Source organism: Bombina bombina, chromosome 8 (assembly GCF_027579735.1).
Source record: "Bombina bombina isolate aBomBom1 chromosome 8, aBomBom1.pri, whole genome shotgun sequence".
In the NCBI taxonomy this organism is placed as follows: domain Eukaryota; kingdom Metazoa; phylum Chordata; class Amphibia; order Anura; family Bombinatoridae; genus Bombina; species Bombina bombina.
The window spans coordinates 343,739,968-343,761,490 of record NC_069506.1 but is presented as its reverse complement, the minus strand read 5'-3'; the positions used below and the strand labels follow the sequence as shown (position 1 = coordinate 343,761,490).

At 37.4% G+C, this 21,523-nt stretch overlaps 1 protein-coding gene across 1 annotated transcript in view; it reads left to right on the top strand.

Annotated features, from left to right (window-relative positions):
- The window catches only part of GRIK4 (glutamate ionotropic receptor kainate type subunit 4), a 777,161-nt gene that overhangs the window by 337,480 nt on the left and 418,158 nt on the right, over positions 1 to 21,523 (top strand). Inside the window, exon 6 of the mRNA XM_053691193.1 lies at positions 574 to 627. Coding sequence (XP_053547168.1) covers positions 574 to 627 — 54 coding nt within the window. The remainder of the gene's footprint in view (positions 1 to 573; positions 628 to 21,523) is intronic.

Sequence of the window (21,523 nt, the reverse complement as noted above, 5' to 3'; positions counted from 1 at the left end):
TATACGGGTTTTACGTGTCGGGTTTAGTTTTGGGAGGCAGGTTAGACTTTTACGGGAGATTTATATATTTTATTATTTTCTTAGATGCCGGCAGTGCCATAAATCACTGGCGACTCCAGAAATTTGTATTTGCGCTCATTTCTGGACATCGCTAGTTTATCTGACTTACGGCACTTTATGAACTGCTGGCAGGGTTTATCTATTACCCCAATGTGCGAGGTGAAATTACGGGCGGCGCGGGTTTCAGCAGTTGCGCTGAAGCCTGTGTCGTATATGTAATCTCGCCTTTTATGTATTTTTCTTTCTCACTCCCTTTTTTCACTTCTCTTCTCCATCCCCCTCTCTATTCCTCTCACAGCTCTCACTCTCTTTTCTCTCTCTTGCTCTCTCTTCTATTCTCTGTCGCTAATCCTACAATCTATCCTTGTTTTCTCTTTTATTATCTTTCATTTATTTACTTCCTTGTTTTCTCTTTCTTCTCTCTTGCTTCCATATATACTTTTTTATTCTTGTTTTCTTTCATTATTTATCCTTTTTGTCTCTCTCCTTATCCTATTCCTTTTATTTCTGCAGGCAGCTGAGCTGGGTATGGTCTCGGCCTACTATACTTACATCTTTACCAATCTGGTGAGCTATTACTTATTATATTTGCCTTGTAGTAACATTTTTATATTGTTCAGAATTAAACGAATATAAACATTTTTTTCCTTTGTTGCTTCCAACAAAATGGTATTTTAAAATGTATTATAGTTATTATTTTCCTATGTAAAATGGATGTTCCTGTTTTTGGATGTGGGCTTGTGAGTGTCTTAGTTCACCAATAAAGTAGTGAGAGATCTGTTTATCAGCAGTGCACAATCTGTCCTTAAAGGGACGCTAAAGCAAAATGTTTTCTTTCATGATTCAGATAGAGCATGCCATTTTAAGCAACTTTCTAATTTACTCTTATTATAATTTTTTCTTAATTCTCTTATAATCTTTATTTGAAAAGCAGGAATCTAAGCTATGGAGCTGGCCCATTTTTAAGTTCACTAACCCTGAAAAGTGCTTGCTGATTAGTGGCAACATTTAGCCACCAATCAGCAAGCACAACCCATGTGCTGAACCTAAAATGTCTGAAGAATTCTGGGGACACATCCTCACATACTGTACTCCCTTATTTTCCTCTAGTTCACACCACAATCTCTTTAAACATTATGGCCAGAGACAGGGCACGTGGGGCAAAACCAAATTGGGCATTGGAGATTCTGTGAGGACCAAGGGCAGGTTCTTGGTGTTGTGGAGGAGGTAGATGGATTCTTAGGTGGGCTTTGGGTTTAGACACTCACAGGACTCTTGCAGACATGCAGTAAACTGTGGGAAATGCTGTAACCTAGGTTTCCTCCAAATTCCTTACACATTCTGTAACCTAGGTTTCCTTCAAATTCCTTACACATTCTGTAACCTAAGTTTCCTTCAAATTCCTTACACATTCTGTAACCTAGGTTTCCTCCAAATTCCTTACACATTCTGTAACCTTGGTTACTTTCAAATTCCTTACACATTCTGTAACCTAAAATTCCTCAAAATTTCTTACACATTCTGTAACCTAGGTTTCCTCCAAATTCCCTACACATTCTATGACCTAGGTTTTCTTCCAAATTCCCTAAACATTCTGTAACCTAGGTTTAATTCAAATTCCTTACACATTCTGTAACTTAGGTTTTCTTCCAAATTCCGTAAACATTCTGTAACCTAGGTTTCTACAAATTTCTTACACATTCTGTAACCTAGGTTTCCTCCATATTCCTTACACATTCTGTAACCTAGGTTTCCTCCAAATTCCCTACATATTCTGTAACCTAGGTTTAATTCAAATTCCTTACACATTGTGTAACCTAGGTTTCCTTCAATTTCCTTACACATTGTGTAACTTAGGTTTCCTTCAAATTCCTTACACATTCTGTAACCTTGGTTTCCTTCAAATTCCTTACGCATTCTGTAACCTAGGTTTCTTTCAAATTCCTTACACATTCTGTAACCTAGGTTTCCTCCAAATTCCCTACATATTCTGTAACCTAGGTTTAATTCAAATTCCTTATACATTATGTAACCTAGGTTTCCTCCAATTTCCTTACACATTCTGTAACCTAGGTTTCCACAATATTCCATACATATTCTGTAACCTAGGTTTCCTCCAAATTCCTTACACATTTTGTAACCTAGTTTTCCTCCAAATTGCCTAAACATTCTGTAACCTGGGTTTTCTCCAAATTCCTTACATATTCTGTAACCTAGGTTTCCTCCAAATTCCTTAAACATTCTGTAACCTAGGTTTCCTTCAGATTCCTTACACTTTGTGTAGCCTAGATTTCCTCCAAATTCCTTACACATTGTGTAACCTAGGTTTCCTCCAAATTCCTTACACATGGTGTAACCTAGGTTACCTTCAAATTCCTTAAACATTCTGTAACCTAGGTTTCCTTCAAATTCCTTACACATTCTGTAACCTAAAATTCCTCAAAATTTCTTACACATTCTGTAACCTAGGTTTCCTTCAAAGTCTCTAACATTATGTAACCTAGGTTTCCTCCAAATTCCCTACACATTCTGTAACCTAGGTTTTCTTTCAAATTCCTTAAACATTCTGTAACCTAGGTTTCCTTCAGATTCCTTACACTTTGTGTAGCCAGGTTATTGGTGTTGTGGATGATGTATATGGATTCTTAGGTGGGCTTTGGGTCTTCATGAATAAAATTTAGACAATCACAGGACTCTTGCAGACAAGCAGTAAACTGTGGGAAATGTTGTAACCTAGGTTTCCTCCAAATTCCTTACACATTCTGTAACCCAGGTTTCCTTCAAATTCCTTACACATTATGTAACCTAGGTTTCCTTCAAATTCCTTACACATTCTGTAACCTATGTTACTTTCAAATCCCTTACACATTCTGTAACCTAAAATTCCTCAAAACTTCTTACACATTCTGTAACCTAGGTTTCCTCCAAATTCCCTACACATTCTATGACCTAGGTTTTCTTCCAAATTCCCTAAACATTCTGTAACCTAGGTTTAATTCAAATTCCTTACACATTTTGTAACCTAGGTTTCCTTCAAATTCCATACACATTCTGTAACCTAGGTTTCCTTCAAATTCCTTACACATTCTGTAACCTAGGTTTCCTCCATATTCCTTACACATTTTGTAACCTAGGTTTCCTTCAAATTCCATACACATTCTGTAACCTAGGTTTCCTCCAAATTCCTTACACATTCTGTAACCTAGGTTTCCTCCATATTCCTTACACATTCTGTAACCTAGGTTTCCTCCAAATTCCTTACACATTCTGTAACCTAGATTTCCTCCAAATTCCTTACACATTCTGTAACCAATGTTTCTTCCAAATTCCCTAAACATTCTGTAACCTAGGTTTTTTCCAAATACCTTACATATTCTGTAACCTAGGTTTCCTCCAAATTCCTTACACATTGTGTAACCTAGGTTACCTTCAAATTCCTTACACATTCTGTAACCTAGGTTTCCTTCAAATTCCTTTCACATTCTGTAACTATGGTTTCTTTCAAATTCCTTACACATTCTGTAACCTAGGTTACTTTCAAATTCCTTACACATTCTGTAACCTAAAATTCCTCAAAATTTCTTACACATTCTGTAACCTAGGTTTCCTCCCAAGTCCTTACACATTCTGTAACCTAGGTTTCATCCATATTCCTTACACATTTGGTAACCTAGGTTTCCTTCAAATTCCATACACATTCTGTAACCTAGGTTTCATCCAAATTCCTTACACATTCTGTAACCTAGGTTTCCTCCAAATTCCTTACACATTCTGTAACTTAGGTTTCCTCCAAATTCCTTACACATTCTGTAACCTATGTTTCTTCCAAATTCCCTAAACATTCTGTAACCTAGGTTTTTTCCAAATGCCTTACATATTCTGTAACCTAGGTTTACTCCATATTCCTTACACATTCTGTAATCTAGGTTTCCTCCAAATTCCTTACACATTCTGTAACCTAGTTTTCCTCCAAATTCCCTAAACATTCTGTAACCTAGGTTTCCTCCAAATTCCTTACACATTCTGTAACCTATGTGTCCTCCAAATTCCCTACACATTCTGTAACCTAAGTTTTCTTCCAAATTCCCTAAACATTCTGTAACCTGGGTTTTCTCCAAATTCCTTACATATTCTCTAACCTAGGTTTCCTCCAAATTCCTTAAACATTCTGTAACCTAGGTTTCCTTCAGATTCCTTACACTTTGTGTAGCCTAGGTTTTCTCCAAATTCCTTACACATTGTGTAACCTAGGTTTCCTCCAAATTCCTTACACATTGTGTAACCTAGGTTACCTTCAAATTCCTTACACATTCTGTAACCTAGGTTTCCTTCATATTCCTTACACATTCTGTAACCTAGGTTTCCTTAAAATTCCTTACACATTCTGTAACCTAAAATTCCTCAAAATTTCTTACACATTCTGTAACCTAGGTTTCCTCCAAATTCCCTACACATTCTGTAACCTAGGTTTTCTTCCAAATTCCTTAAACATTCTGTAACCTAGGTTTCCTTCAGATTCCTTACACTTTGTGTAGCCTAGGTTTCCTCCAAATTCCTTACACATTGTGTAACCTAGGTTTCCTCCAAATTCCTTACACATTGTGTAACCTAGGTTACCTTCAAATTTCTTACACATTCTGTAACCTAGGTTTCCTTCAAATTCCTTACACATTGTGTAACATAGGTTACCTTCAAATTCCTTACACATTCTGTAACCTAGGTTTCCTCCAAATTCCCTACACATTCTGTAACCTAGGTTTTCTTCCAAATTCTTTAAACATTCTGTAACCTAGGTTTCCTTCAGATTCCTTACACTTTGTGTAGCCTAGGTTTCCTCCAAATTCCTTACACATTCTGTAACCTAGGTTTCCTTCAAATTCCTTTCACATTCTGTAACCTAGGTTTCTTTCAAATTCCTTACACATTCTGTAACCTAAAAATTCCTCAAAATTTCTTACACATTCTGTAACCTAGGTTTCCTCCCAAGTCCTTACACATTCTGTAACCTAGGTTTCATCCATATTCCTTACACATTTGGTAACCTAGGTTTCCTTCAAATTCCATACACATTCTGTAACCTAGGTTTCATCCAAATTCCTTACACATTCTGTAACCTAGGTTTCCTCCAAATTCCTTACACATTCTGTAACTTAGGTTTCCTCCAAATTCCTTACACATTCTGTAACCTATGTTTCTTCCAAATTCCCTAAACATTCTGTAACCTAGGTTTTTTCCAAATGCCTTACATATTCTGTAACCTAGGTTTCCTCCATATTCCTTACACATTCTGTAATCTAGGTTTCCTCCAAATTCCTTACACATTCTGTAACCTAGTTTTCCTCCAAATTCCCTAAACATTCTGTAACCTAGGTTTCCTCCAAATTCCTTACACATTATGTAACCTATGTTTCCTCCAAATTCCCTACACATTCTGTAACCTAAGTTTTCTTCCAAATTCCCTAAACATTCTGTAACCTGGGTTTTCTCCAAATTCCTTACATATTCTGTAACCTAGGTTTCCTCCAAATTCCTTAAACATTCTGTAACCTAGGTTTCCTTCAGATTCCTTACACTTTGTGTAGCCTAGGTTTTCTCCAAATTCCTTACACATTGTGTAACCTAGGTTTCCTCCAAATTCCTTACACATTGTGTAACCTAGGTTAACTTCAAATTCCTTACACATTCTGTAACCTAGGTTTCCTTCATATTCCTTACACATTCTGTAACCTAGGTTTCCTTAAAATTCCTTACACATTCTGTAACCTAAAATTCCTAAAACATTTTCTTACACATTCTGTAACCTAGGTTTCCTCCAAAGTCTTTACACATTCAGTAACCTAGGTTTCCTCCAAATTCTCTAACATTATGTAACCTAGGTTTCCTCCAAATTCCCTACACATTCTGTAACCTAGGTTTTCTTCCAAATTCCTTAAACATTCTGTAAGCTAGGTTTCCTTCAGATTCCTTACACTTTGTGTAGCCTAGGTTTCCTCCAAATTCCCTACACATTCTGTAACCTAGGTTTTCTTCCAAATTCCTTAAACATTCTGTAACCTAGGTTTCCTTCAGATTCCTTACACTTTGTGTAGCCTAGGTTTCCTCCAAATTCCTTACACATTCTGTAACCTAGGTTTCCTTCAAATTCCTTTCACATTCTGTAACCTAGGTTTCTTTCAAATTCCTTACACATTCTGTAACCTAGGTTACTTTCAAATTCCTTACACATTCTGTAACCTAAAATTCCTCAAAATTTCTTACACATTCTGTAACCTAGGTTTCCTCCCAAGTCCTTACACATTCTGTAACCTAGGTTTCATCCATATTCTTACACATTTGGTAACCTAGGTTTCCTTCAAATTCCATACACATTCTGTAACCTAGGTTTCATCCAAATTCCTTACACATTCTGTAACCTAGGTTTCCTCCAAATTCCTTACACATTCTGTAACTTAGGTTTCCTCCAAATTCCTTACACATTCTGTAACCTATGTTTCTTCCAAATTCCCTAAACATTCTGTAACCTAGGTTTTTTCCAAATGCCTTACATATTCTGTAACCTAGGTTTCCTCCATATTCCTTACACATTCTGTAATCTAGGTTTCCTCCAAATTCCTTACACATTCTGTAACCTAGTTTTCCTCCAAATTCCCTAAACATTCTGTAACCTAGGTTTCCTCCAAATTCCTTACACATTCTGTAACCTATGTGTCCTCCAAATTCCCTACACATTCTGTAACCTAAGTTTTCTTCCAAATTCCCTAAACATTCTGTAACCTGGGTTTTCTCCAAATTCCTTACATATTCTCTAACCTAGGTTTCCTCCAAATTCCTTAAACATTCTGTAACCTAGGTTTCCTTCAGATTCCTTACACTTTGTGTAGCCTAGGTTTTCTCCAAATTCCTTACACATTGTGTAACCTAGGTTTCCTCCAAATTCCTTACACATTGTGTAACCTAGGTTACCTTCAAATTCCTTACACATTCTGTAACCTAGGTTTCCTTCATATTCCTTACACATTCTGTAACCTAGGTTTCCTTAAAATTCCTTACACATTCTGTAACCTAAAATTCCTCAAAATTTCTTACACATTCTGTAACCTAGGTTTCCTCCAAATTCCCTACACATTCTGTAACCTAGGTTTTCTTCCAAATTCCTTAAACATTCTGTAACCTAGGTTTCCTTCAGATTCCTTACACTTTGTGTAGCCTAGGTTTCCTCCAAATTCCTTACACATTGTTTAACCTAGGTTTCCTCCAAATTCCTTACACATTGTGTAACCTAGGTTACCTTCAAATTTCTTACACATTCTGTAACCTAGGTTTCCTTCAAATTCCTTACACATTGTGTAACATAGGTTACCTTCAAATTCCTTACACATTCTGTAACCTAGGTTTCCTCCAAATTCCCTACACATTCTGTAACCTAGGTTTTCTTCCAAATTCTTTAAACATTCTGTAACCTAGGTTTCCTTCAGATTCCTTACACTTTGTGTAGCCTAGGTTTCCTCCAAATTCCTTACACATTCTGTAACCTAGGTTTCCTTCAAATTCCTTTCACATTCTGTAACCTAGGTTTCTTTCAAATTCCTTACACATTCTGTAACCTAAAAATTCCTCAAAATTTCTTACACATTCTGTAACCTAGGTTTCCTCCCAAGTCCTTACACATTCTGTAACCTAGGTTTCATCCATATTCCTTACACATTTGGTAACCTAGGTTTCCTTCAAATTCCATACACATTCTGTAACCTAGGTTTCATCCAAATTCCTTACACATTCTGTAACCTAGGTTTCCTCCAAATTCCTTACACATTCTGTAACTTAGGTTTCCTCCAAATTCCTTACACATTCTGTAACCTATGTTTCTTCCAAATTCCCTAAACATTCTGTAACCTAGGTTTTTTCCAAATGCCTTACATATTCTGTAACCTAGGTTTCCTCCATATTCCTTACACATTCTGTAATCTAGGTTTCCTCCAAATTCCTTACACATTCTGTAACCTAGTTGTCCTCCAAATTCCCTAAACATTCTGTAACCTAGGTTTCCTCCAAATTCCTTACACATTAAGTAACCTATGTTTCCTCCAAATTCCCTACACATTCTGTAACCTAAGTTTTCTTCCAAATTCCCTAAACATTCTGTAACCTGGGTTTTCTCCAAATTCCTTACATATTCTGTAACCTAGGTTTCCTCCAAATTCCTTAAACATTCTGTAACCTAGGTTTCCTTCAGATTCCTTACACTTTGTGTAGCCTAGGTTTTCTCCAAATTCCTTACACATTGTGTAACCTAGGTTTCCTCCAAATTCCTTACACATTGTGTAACCTAGGTTAACTTCAAATTCCTTACACATTCTGTAACCTAGGTTTCCTTCATATTCCTTACACATTCTGTAACCTAGGTTTCCTTAAAATTCCTTACACATTCTGTAACCTAAAATTCCTAAAACATTTTCTTACACATTCTGTAACCTAGGTTTCCTCCAAAGTCTTTACACATTCAGTAACCTAGGTTTCCTCCAAATTCTCTAACATTATGTAACCTAGGTTTCCTCCAAATTCCCTACACATTCTGTAACCTAGGTTTTCTTCCAAATTCCTTAAACATTCTGTAAGCTAGGTTTCCTTCAGATTCCTTACACTTTGTGTAGCCTAGGTTTCCTCCAAATTCCCTACACATTCTGTAACCTAGGTTTTCTTCCAAATTCCTTAAACATTCTGTAACCTAGGTTTCCTTCAGATTCCTTACACTTTGTGTAGCCTAGGTTTCCTCCAAATTCCTTACACATTCTGTAACCTAGGTTTCCTTCAAATTCCTTTCACATTCTGTAACCTAGGTTTCTTTCAAATTCCTTACACATTCTGTAACCTAGGTTACTTTCAAATTCCTTACACATTCTGTAACCTAAAATTCCTCAAAATTTCTTACACATTCTGTAACCTAGGTTTCCTCCCAAGTCCTTACACATTCTGTAACCTAGGTTTCATCCATATTCTTACACATTTGGTAACCTAGGTTTCCTTCAAATTCCATACACATTCTGTAACCTAGGTTTCATCCAAATTCCTTACACATTCTGTAACCTAGGTTTCCTCCAAATTCCTTACACATTCTGTAACTTAGGTTTCCTCCAAATTCCTTACACATTCTGTAACCTATGTTTCTTCCAAATTCCCTAAACATTCTGTAACCTAGGTTTTTTCCAAATGCCTTACATATTCTGTAACCTAGGTTTCCTCCATATTCCTTACACATTCTGTAATCTAGGTTTCCTCCAAATTCCTTACACATTCTGTAACCTAGTTTTCCTCCAAATTCCCTAAACATTCTGTAACCTAGGTTTCCTCCAAATTCCTTACACATTCTGTAACCTATGTTTCCTCCAAATTCCCTACACATTCTGTAACCTAAGTTTTCTTCCAAATTCCCTAAACATTCTGTAACCTGGGTTTTCTCCAAATTCCTTACATATTCTGTAACCTAGGTTTCCTCCAAATTCCTTAAACATTCTGTAACCTAGGTTTCCTTCAGATTCCTTACACTTTGTGTAGCCTAGGTTTTCTCCAAATTCCTTACACATTGTGTAACCTAGGTTTCCTCCAAATTCCTTACACATTGTGTAACCTAGGTTACCTTCAAATTCCTTACACATTCTGTAACCTAGGTTTCCTTCATATTCCTTACACATTCTGTAACCTAGGTTTCCTTAAAATTCCTTACACATTCTGTAACCTAAAATTCCTAAAACATTTTCTTACACATTCTGTAACCTAGGTTTCCTCCAAAGTCTTTACACATTCAGTAACCTAGGTTTCCTCCAAATTCTCTAACATTATGTAACCTAGGTTTCCTCCAAATTCCCTACACATTCTGTAACCTAGGTTTTCTTCCAAATTCCTTAAACATTCTGTAAGCTAGGTTTCCTTCAGATTCCTTACACTTTGTGTAGCCTAGGTTTCCTCCAAATTCCCTACACATTCTGTAACCTAGGTTTTCTTCCAAATTCCTTAAACATTCTGTAACCTAGGTTTCCTTCAGATTCCTTACACTTTGTGTAGCCTAGGTTTCCTCCAAATTCCTTACACATTGTGTAACCTAGGTTTCCTCCAAATTCCTTACACATTGTGTAACCTAGGTTACCTTCAAATTTCTTACACATTCTGTAACCTAGGTTTCCTTCAAATTCCTTACACATTGGGGCCCATTTATCAAAGGGCTTGCGGACCTGATCCGACACTGCGGATCAGGTCCGCAAGACCTCGCTAAATGCGGAGAGCAATACGCTCTCCACATTTAACATTGCACCAGCAGCTCACAAGAGCTGCTGGTGCAACGCCGCCCCCTGCTGACTCGCGGCCAATCGGCCGCCAGCAGGGAGCTGTCAATCAACCCGATCGTATTCGATCGGGTTGATTTCCGGCGGTTCCTGTCCGCCTGCTCAGAGCAGGCGGACAGGGTTATGAAGCAGCGGTCTTTAGACCGCTGCTTCATAACTTGTGTTTCTGGCGAGTCTGAAGACTCGCCAGAAACACGGCCCTTCAAGCTCCATACGGAGCTTGATAAATGGGCCTGATTGTGTAACCTAGGTTACCTTCAAATTCCTTACACATTCTGTAACCTAGGTTTCCTCCAAATTCCCTACACATTCTGTAACCTAGGTTTTCTTCCAAATTCTTTAAACATTCTGTAACCTAGGTTTCCTTCAGATTCCTTACACTTTGTGTAGCCTAGGTTTCCTCCAAATTCCTTACACATTCTGTAACCTATGTTTCCTCCAAATTCCCTACACATTCTGTAACCTAGGTTTTCTTCCAAATTCCCTAAACATTCTGTAACCTAGGTTTTTTCCAAATACCTTACATATTCTGTAACCTAGGTTTCCTCCAAATTCCTTACACATTGTGTAACATAGGTTACCTTCAAATTCCTTACACATTCTGTAACCTAGATTTCCTTCAAATTCCTTACACATTCTGTAACCTAGGTTTCCTTCAAATTCCTTACACATTCTGTAACCTAGGTTACTTTCAAATTCCTTACACATTCTGTAATTTAAAATTCCTCAAAATTTCTTACACATTCTGTAAACTTTTTATACGTATTTGTGTTTTTTTGGGTAATATTCCATTTTTTAGTCATTTAGATAGTTGTGGCCACAACTCAAATTTTTAAAAAATTGCATTTCATTATAAGCATTAATAAAATCTTTATTTGTATAGTTGATCTGATGTGTTTTATATGGGACCTTTTTATGTGAATTTTATATATATATATATAATCTCTCCTTACTGATTTAATTGAACCTATAGAAATAGTTAACCTTTAGCCCTGACATTCTTAGGGGCGCAACTCTTTATAACTTTTTACTGCATTTTAGGAAATTGAACGTTTTAGAGGGGATAACGTTTTGTTAGAGTGTGCATTGAAGGTTTAAATTATAGTGAGATCTAGAGGAACCAAGTTTTATGATATTTTAATCCTTTGGCAAAGGCTCCGGTTAGATCCGCTGACATGATCGTGGCCTCCAGCACTCATGGATACAAGCTACAGCTGGCAGTGTTGCTCCCGAAGCCCACAGTAACCTACCATGAGGTGGGAACCTTAGTCTGTCTGCCTAGATTTCTTGGGCCCACAACTAAACAGTTTGAAGGGACAGGGCGCTCTTCTTCCCTAACACCTTATACAGTGCAAGTCCATAGTGGAGTGATGGTACCCGTTCAGCAGATTGGACTTGGCAGAAAAGGTGTTCGCTAGTGAGAAATTCCCTCAAGACCCCAAGGAGGACTGCTTACTATTTCTCCATCATGGGTATTGTTTCCAAGACTCTGATTATTATACTTCCCTAAGTTAGAAGGCTGTGTCCTTTTTATATGTTTTTGTTGTTCACATAACGATTAACTATCTTTAATTTACAATTCGATTCTCTCTTCTTATTTGTGTTAATGGGTTTATGTTCTGTACCATGTTTTATATTTTAAGCTTGCTTGCCAGAATAGTTTAGCTCATAGTACGGAGAGTAAAGTTAGCAGAAATGCACCACTCAAGTCAAACATGTCTCCTAACTAGACGCTTAATGTCTCACATCTCAATATAGATATTCACAGACCAATGTTACAACTCAAATGATTGAACGCAATCAAAGAAGCATAATCTACCAAATTTACCAGAAGGTTCCATAATAGTAAACTTATCCTACAGTTGGTTTTAGAAACAAAGTCCCATATAGACTACATTTGCCATATAACTTTAATCTCTTGTCATCTAGTTATACATGAAATCTAGTTACACTAACTATAAGCTTTAGCCCTTATATCCACCTATCCATAACTCCCCCTCTCCCTCTGACGGTTATCAATACTGATATTACCCTCATGCGTGTAGAATATTTTTCTGGCTTTTTATGGGTTTGTCTTGTTACGTAAGTCTTACAAACTCCTCTGGGAGCGGGGTGAATAGGACAAGCCAAAATTTTCTATTGTAGTGATGTTCTCTTGCTTTCTCAACCCCCATCAATAGCAATATCATTTGGAAATATTTAGATATACAGATAGTTCAATATTCCAACCCCAGCAGACCTAACCTATGAGTATAACCCACAGAGGTAACTAGCAAGACCCCTAAATGAGAACCATTCCTTCCTGTTGAGATAAGATTCATTATTCATATGCTAAAAACCCCTTTCCCAACTTAAAGCAGCTCTTGCCTGCTGATTTATCCCAACCCTGATCTTATTATAGCACTCAAACTCAATATACATAAAAATGAGGTTCCAGAGCCATCTATCACACGTCACTACTGACATATAAGAAAGGTACGGCTTCTTAGTTTCTTACTTACTTTATGTTCCAATGGTAGACCACTGTTACCCTACATTACTTAAGGCTATAACTCTACATTGATTTTCACAATTAACTTAGTTTCATGGCTGACTTTTATTTTACCCACAGTCCTTGATATTCATCTACTATGTTTATTCGGAGCATAGGACATTCTTTCTATATCAATGTTTGAAGTGGTTTACTGTTGCACAGATATTGTCATTTAGCCTACCACATATTTCGCTATTAGATAGTGTAATACTCAAAGCACTCTCAACTGTACATTTTGTACTGTCATTCAGAGTTTATTCTGTATACTGATTCTCAATGTAACTGTTTTCATATTACATGCTGTACATCCTACAAAACCTCAATAAAAACTAATTTCTAAAAATTATATGTAAGCAATATTCATATTAAATTAAGTGTACTGTATTCACATTCTAATGTTCTCCACATAGGGGAATACTTTCTAAGTATTTTAAAATAGATATTCCTATATATGTCTGTATATATCTGTACATACTGTACATATATATACACAAGGGCTGTACCAAAAGTAATGCAAAAGTGGGCATACATTTTTTAAACGTTCAAATTGCACGTTGTTGGAGTAACTCTTCCTCTATACAAAGGTACTACTTTTTTGCATTTGTGCTATCCTTGAACCCAACTCTCAAATCCTCTTTAAAAAATGTCAGGTATGCACTGTCGTATCTACTTCTTCACAGCCACTTTCATCTCATCTGGGTCATCAATTCTTTATCCCTGAAGACTGTCTTTCATTGGATCGAACAGGTAGAAGTTGGATGGCGCCAGATCTGGGCTGTACGTTGACTGAGGGGCCACAAACCAGCCCAATTTGCCAATCACCTGACTTATGGCTAAAGAGGTGTGTGGTTATTATTGTTATTGTTATTATCAGTTATTTGTAGAGCACAACAGGTTCTGTGGTGCTAAAGACATGGGTCTAATATGCAAGTTGTGGTTGTGCATTGTCATGGTAAATGTGGATCGCTTTCAGATTCTTGTTCAGTCTCTTCCTCCTAATGGCTTCAATGTACCGCCTGCTGTTAATGTTACGGCCACATTCCAGAAAATCAAGGAGAATGATGCCCATGTCATCCCAAAAAACAATCACCATGACTTTCTGTGATGATCGCTGAATCTTGAACTTCTTAAGCCTTGGAGATGAGGTGTGATGCCATTCCATGGACTGATTCTTCATTTCCGGATAATGAAGATATGTCCACGTTTTATCCCCTGTCACCAGATCAGAAAAACTTCAAGCAGATTAGAGCAGACTTCCACTTTCTTTCCTTCAAATCGGGTATCAACAACTGAGATACCCACTTCGCACACACTTTCAAATACCATAAGATTCCCACCATCTTCTGTATGGCATTGTGACCACAGTTCAGTTGTGCAGCAAACTCACAGATTGTGATGCGTCTGTCCATGTGAATCAACTCATCCACTCGCTGACGATTTGTGTCAGTGGTCACAGTTGATGGTCTCCCAATGCGCGGTTTGTCTTCAATGCTGGTTTCCCCTTCTGTAAACGTCTTCATCCACCTTTGCACATTGCTCTTGTCCATGGTGTCATCTTCGTACACATTCTGTAGTCTTCTGTGGATGTCGGACAGCCTGTACCCCTCCTTCATCAAGAACTCAACAGCACGTTGCTTCTGCATGGAATCAATTATTCACATCCAAGGAAGAAAAAGATTCTGAAATAGCTGTATAAAGGAAGAGTCACTTCAACAACATGAGCAATTTGAATGACCTACATCAGTTAATAAAAAGTTATGCCCACTTTTGCATTACTTTTGGTACAGCCCTCATGTTTGATGGATAGATATACTGTGTGTATGTGTATCTATCTATCTATCTATCTATTTATATGAATATATGAAGAACATTGGAATGTGAAATATTCATAATTCATGTCAGGTTAGTAAGCAAATATGGGTGTTATTTTTTTCCCTCAGTTTCTGCGCTCCATTGAAGAAAATAAGTTAATGAAGTCGCAATATTCAAAGTTCAACTTTTTGCACGCATTTGGTTTTTGCTCTTGCACTACCTTTTTTACTTTCACGTTACTTTCAAGTTATAAAGTGCAACTCTACGTGCACAAAATCCTCAGTCTAGCGAAGTTAAAATGCTAGCAGGAGTACAAAATAGCGATCCACTCTTAGTCTAGCCCATGGTCTTTAATAGCTTACTAAGGCTGAATTCACATTCACCTAGATTACGTGTTTTGCGTTACGGTTTTAACGCTGAAAAAATGTCCATTTCAATGTAAAAAAACATAAACACAGCCATTACGAGTCTTGCAACGCAACGTCAATCCCGCACTCAAAAAAATGACGTTTTTGCATGGGATTTCCATAGCGCCGGTATTACAGGTTGTGCAGTGAGGCTAAAATGTTTGTGTTCCAGGCTATACCGACACGATCCATTTCACTATCTGAGACCAGAAGTTATGAGTTTTACACAACAAAACTGTTACACAAAACTCATAACTAAAATGTTACAAAGTACACTAACACCCATAACCTACCAATTAACCCCTAAACCGAGGCCCTCCCGCATCGCAAACACTATAATAAAGTTATTAACCCCTAATCTGTCGCTCCCGACATCGTCGCCACTAATAAAAGTTATTAACCCCTATTCCACCGCTCCCGACATCGCCACCACTAAATAAAGTTATTAATCCCAAAACCTCTGGCCTCCCACATCACTGCCACTAAATAAACCTATTAACCCCTAAACCGCCAGCTCCCCACATCGCAAAAAAATAAATTAAACTATTAACTCCTAAACCTATTATACTAAAATAAAAATAAAAAAACGATCAATTAAATAAACTAAATTACACATTAAAAAAAACTAACACTACTAAAATAATTTAAATCTAAAATTACAAAAAATAAAAAATACTAAATTACAAAAAATAACTAACGAAATGATCCAAAATAAAAACAATTACACCTAATCTAATAGCCCCCCAAAATAACAAAACCATAGCCTACAATAAACTACCAATAGCCCCTAAAAGGGCCTTTTGTAGGGCATTGCCCTAAAAAAAATCAGCTCTTTTACCTGAAAAAAAATACAAAGATCCCCCCAACAATGAAACCCACCACCTAACTAACCCCCCAAATAAAATAAAAAAACCTATCTCTAACAAAAACCTAAGCTAACAAGGGCATTGGTATGGGCATTTCCCTTAAAAGGACATTTAGCTCTTTTTCTTGCCCTTAAAAGGGCATTTAGCTCTTTTAAAAAAGCCCAAACCCTAATCTAAAAAAAAAACACCCAAAAAAAGTAAAAAAAAACCCTTTCAAAAATCAAATCAGCCAATAGGAAGGCAAGGGACAGAATTTTGAAACGGCTCCCTTGCATTGAAGATTCAGTGTTCGGTGGCTACCATATGTGGCGACCATATGTAGAGGGCGCTCTATGTAGAGGGCGCTCTGCGCTGGATGTCTTGAAGGATGGACCTGCTCCGTGCCGCCGGGATGAAGATAAAGACGCCGCCAGGATGAAGATAGAAGATGCCTTCTGGATGAAGATAGAAGACACCGCCTGGATGAATACATCGCTGCCTGGATGTCCGGACTTCAGAAACTGTAAGTGGATCGTTGGGGGTTAGTGTTAGTTTTTTTTAACTTTTTTGGGGTGTTTTTTTTTAGATTAGGGTTTGGGCTTTTTTTAAAAGAGCTAAATGCCCTATTAAGGGCAATGCAAAATAGCTAAATGCCTTTAAAAGGCAATGCCCATACAAATGCCCTTTTCAGGGCAATAGGTAGCTTATGTTTTTTATTTTGGGAGATTGGTTAAGTGGTGGGTTTTACTGTTGGGGGGTCTTTGTATTTTTTTCAAGTAAAAGAGCTGATTTCTTTAGGGCAATGCCCTACAAAAGGCCCTTTTAAGGGCTATTGGTAGTTTATTGTAGGCTAGGGTTTTTTTTTATTTTGGCGGGGGCTTTTTTATTTTTATAGGGCTATTAGATTAGGTGCCATTTTTTTAATTTTGGATAATTTCATTTGTTATTTTTTGGAATTTAGTATTTTTTATTTTTTGTAATTTTAGATTTAGTGGTAGTTATGTGGGAGGCCAGAGGTTTAGGGGTTAATAACTTTATTTAGTGGCGGTGGTGTCGAGGAGCGTTGGAAAAGGGGTTAATAACTTTATTATAGTGTCAGCGATGTTGGGGTGTGTAGGAATAGGGGTTAATAACTTTATTATAGTGGTGGTGATGTCTGGGAGCAGCGGAATAGGGGTTAATAACTTTTATTAGTGGCGGCAATGTCGGGAGCGGCAGATTAGGGGTTAATAACTTTATTTAGGTGTTAGAGATATCGGGGGCAACAGATTAGGGGTGTTTAGACTTGGGGTTTATGTTAGGGTGTTAGGTTTAAATGTAACTTTTTTCTCCATAGACATCAATGGGGTTTTTCTAACACCTTCTCCCATTGATGTCTATGGGGAAAGCGTGCACGAGCAAAAGCAGCCCTTGGATTTTGTGTGGTATGGAGCTCATCGCCACCATATCGCATGCACAAGGCAGCTTTTTAGAAACTTGTAATGGCAGCGCTATGGAGGGTGAAATAACGCAACTTTTGTTGCATTCGTTTCGCACCCTCTATAGCGCAAAACTTGTAATCTAGGTGAGTGTGAGCATTTGCACCGTAAAGTGGTAAAATATATGGATGGCCTAAAGTGGTTTTGTTTTCTTTTTTTGCTGCAGATGTACTTACTGCCTGATTCTAATTTACAAGCACATGACAATTTAAACATATACTAATATTAACCCCACATTGAAGTTTCTTGTAGAAAAGTTGAGCCTCAGAAAATGTTCTTAGCATTTGTAAACAGATGGCATAAAAGACTTGTTTTGCATACCTTCATCTATGATCGACTCAGCCACAATAGATATGCAAATATATTTAAACATCTTATATAATAAATGGCTAAGTATGTTTGTCAGATGCAGTCATGCGCAGTAGAGACTGCACATGACAAACATACCGTTTGGATCCTGACACTCAGCACAGAGCAAGGCTGAAGCTGAGTGTCAGGGGGCGTGGCTGACAGGAGCATCGCGGTTGGGGCGAGACCGGGCACGACGAAGGGCGTGACCGGATGCCATGGGGGAGTGGTCGGGCATGGCAAGGGGCGTGGCCGGGTGTGGTGAGGGGCAGGGCCGGGCAGATGCCACTGTGATCTGGCGTGGCTGCAAGGGTGCCGCAATGGGGGCGTGGTCAGAGAGTCAAAGGGTTTGAAAGACAGAGCCAGAGAGGGAGCAAGAGAGGGGGAGAGTGCAAAGGAGAGGGTCGAGAGAAAGCAAAAGAGAGGGGGGAGAGAGAGCAAAAGAGAGGGGGGAGAGAGCAAGGGGTGGGACCGCTGTACTACAAAAAATGGCTCGTGTACACGGGCTTTAGTACTAGTATTTAATAAACTGTTCAATTTAAATCTATACCAGACTACTATGTTTAGTATTCTTTATGGTGAAAGCAAGCAGATGATAATGGACTGGGTTTCCTAGGTTGATTTCTGCTGCTGCTTCGTATTTACTTAGCTTGTCTATAGCCAATACTTGAGAGCAAGCATTTTTTATTATAGGTTACAGTTCCAAGAGTTAAAAGCAGTTATTTGAAATTACAAAGTCAGTATAAAAGTCTGTAAAGGGTTTAATGCAATGAGGCAGGTGTTACAGGCACATCATTTATTCATGGTTATAAAGCTATATAGTTTAGATATTAGGGAGTTTATCAAGAAAGGTCGTTATGCCAAATGAAAAAGAAAATGCTTTACTGAATTTCTTAATGAATGCATTTATTTCAATGTTGTGTTTTATTATGATATACATTAATAAATATAATAGTTTCAAATAAAATAAATAAGAAATCAAATAAAATTATATGCCATTGTGAAAAGAACTTGTATTTCCACCCAAGGTTATAAAATTGTTTATGTCTAATGACCACTCTCAATGTCGCCAATATTCTACTTGTATTTTAGCTCAAGGTTATAAGATTTGCTAATTACTCATGATCTAATGCCAAAGGATTGTTTAAAAGGGTATAAATACCCCTTCCCTGAACTTATAAGGGGCATAAAATATTATCTGAACCAAAATGCTGTCAGGACTGTCTGGTATGGTATAATATTTATTTATAAGCAAACCGATTAAAGTATTATAACTGCAACATTGGATTCATATTTTTACATTTTCATTATATTTATTTATTGTATTTAGCAAAATGATTTTTTTTTTTTATAATATTATACTGCATATTTGTTCATATATATATGACGTTTCGGCTCTAACACAAGCATTGAAAAAGGCTCGTGTTAGAGCCGAAACGTCTGGTTTCTTTCTTTGCACCTATTAAACGGATTGTTTATGAAAACCTGTGTGCCTGTTGTTCTTGGATCCTCTGCAACACGGAGACCGTCCGTCGGGTTCAGCTCATTTGCTCTACTGTTTGTAGTTTTCAAGCTGAGCACCAGGTGGTTGGAAGGATAAAGTGTGTGCCGTATTCCCTTGTTAACTTGTATATATATATACAGTATTGAAACCTAAAAGAATAAATCAGCATTTCCTATCCAGCACTAACCAATCCCTAAAAGTGTGTGTATATATAGCCTAAGTGTTAAGGGCCTTCGACATAACAATATATTCTGTAAAAACTTGGTAATGCATAATACCTGAATACACTGCAAGAAGGGAGCACAAATTAAATTGAAGCATTTATTGGAGCAAGTAAAGGCAAAAATATATATTATATATATGTGACAGTGAATTTGGCCATTTGACTCCTATCATAGTGCACTATAAATACAAAACATTCACGATTCCTAATCACGTGAAAGAGCTCTCAAAACACCAAAAAATTGTGTAAACAAAAAAATAACTGAAAATTCCAAAGTCCTGTTAAAGTCACAGGAGAAAGTCAAAAAAGTTCCCAGCACTGAAATAGAGGAATTATATCCTGTAGTTGAATGTATCAATTCCAAACAATGAATATGCAGTGGATGGTCAGCGTGTGTCTGGGTTTAGAGGTTTGATCAGTGACCGCTCTTATTCCGGTAAAGACACTGATTGCTGTATTAAGACGATTATAACTGTGTGTTAGATATCCCTTTTATTTTGGTGATCCCACAGTTTGGCTATAACAATCATTGTTTTCATGTTGATACCACATTTGTGCGTTAAACAGTCCGCTGTAGCGGTTTATACTTGCGGTTCTGAGGGAGTCCCACTATCGCGGTGTCACACCTCCTAGGTTCCTGTAACTTGGTGCCTTAGTTGCTCGAGCAATGCTACTGCCAGCAATATTTATTATATAATACCATATATATATTTATACTTATTCTCTCACACCTTTTTCTATAAATATTTTGCTCAAAATCTTTCATAAGATATGAGACCATTTTTACTTATGTATTAAGTGCCTGGAATTTCGATTTTAGAATAACCTCTCTAAGGCATTGTAAGGTGAAAAAGGTATGAACTGTTACACAGGTAAAATGGATCGTTAGGAAAATATTAAAGGGTAAAATATTTTCCAGATCAATGTCCCTTTAAATTGCATATTTTTTTAAAACGATTTATTTAATATTTAAAAGCTATGATTTATATCTAACATTATTCTGGACATTGGGGTCAATTTATCAAGCAACATACGGAGCTTGATGCATCGTGTTTCCAAGGCTCGCCGGAATCAGAAGTTATGAAGCAACAGTCTAAATACCGCTGCTTTATAAATTGTCCGCCTGCTCTGAGGCGGTGGACAGAAATTGACACAATTGAATACGATTGGGTTGATTGACACTGGCTGCAAATCTGCAGGGGGCGGTATTGTACCAGCAGTTCACAAGAACTGCTGGTGCAATTATAAATGCGGACAGCGTATGCTGTCGGCATTTATCGATCTGCAGCGGACATGATACGTTACATTGTATTATGTCCGCTCACACTTTAGTAAATTTACCCCCTTATCTTTAAATAATCATATATATTTTTTTTTTTCATTTTCAAAAAGCTTTAATGAACATCAAACAGAAGTTACATATGATAATAAAGGTAAATTCGATATAACAAAACCATGTGTTCACAGTTGCAGATCAAGTAGCAATATAATAGGTTCACAAATAAACTGCTCTAAGGGAAAAATATGGAGACTTGGAATATAAAATTAGAATGCATAGAGGACACCTTGTTCCTCAATTTTTCTAAGTCGTTGAGTCAAGAAGAAGGGAGGGGAGGGGGGAAGGAGGGGGGAAGGGGACAGGGGAAGGTATAATGACCTTCAATAGTCTAGAGTGTAAGTCACATCCATACGCTACGGCATTAAGCCCAATCAGGAGTCAGAAGTCAAATTATTAGGTCTCCATCCTGTGCCATAGCTCTCTTTCCAGTCTGCCCAAACTAGTTTAAACAGGTCTGAGTTATTAAGTTTATAGAATATATTCTTTTCCATGGTGTATATACAGTGGGGCAAAAAAGTATTTAGTCAGCCACCAATTGTGTAAGTTCTCCCACTTAAGAAGATGAGAGAGGCCTGTAATTTTCATCATAGGTATACCTCAACTATGAGAGACAAAATGTGGAAACAAATCCAGACAA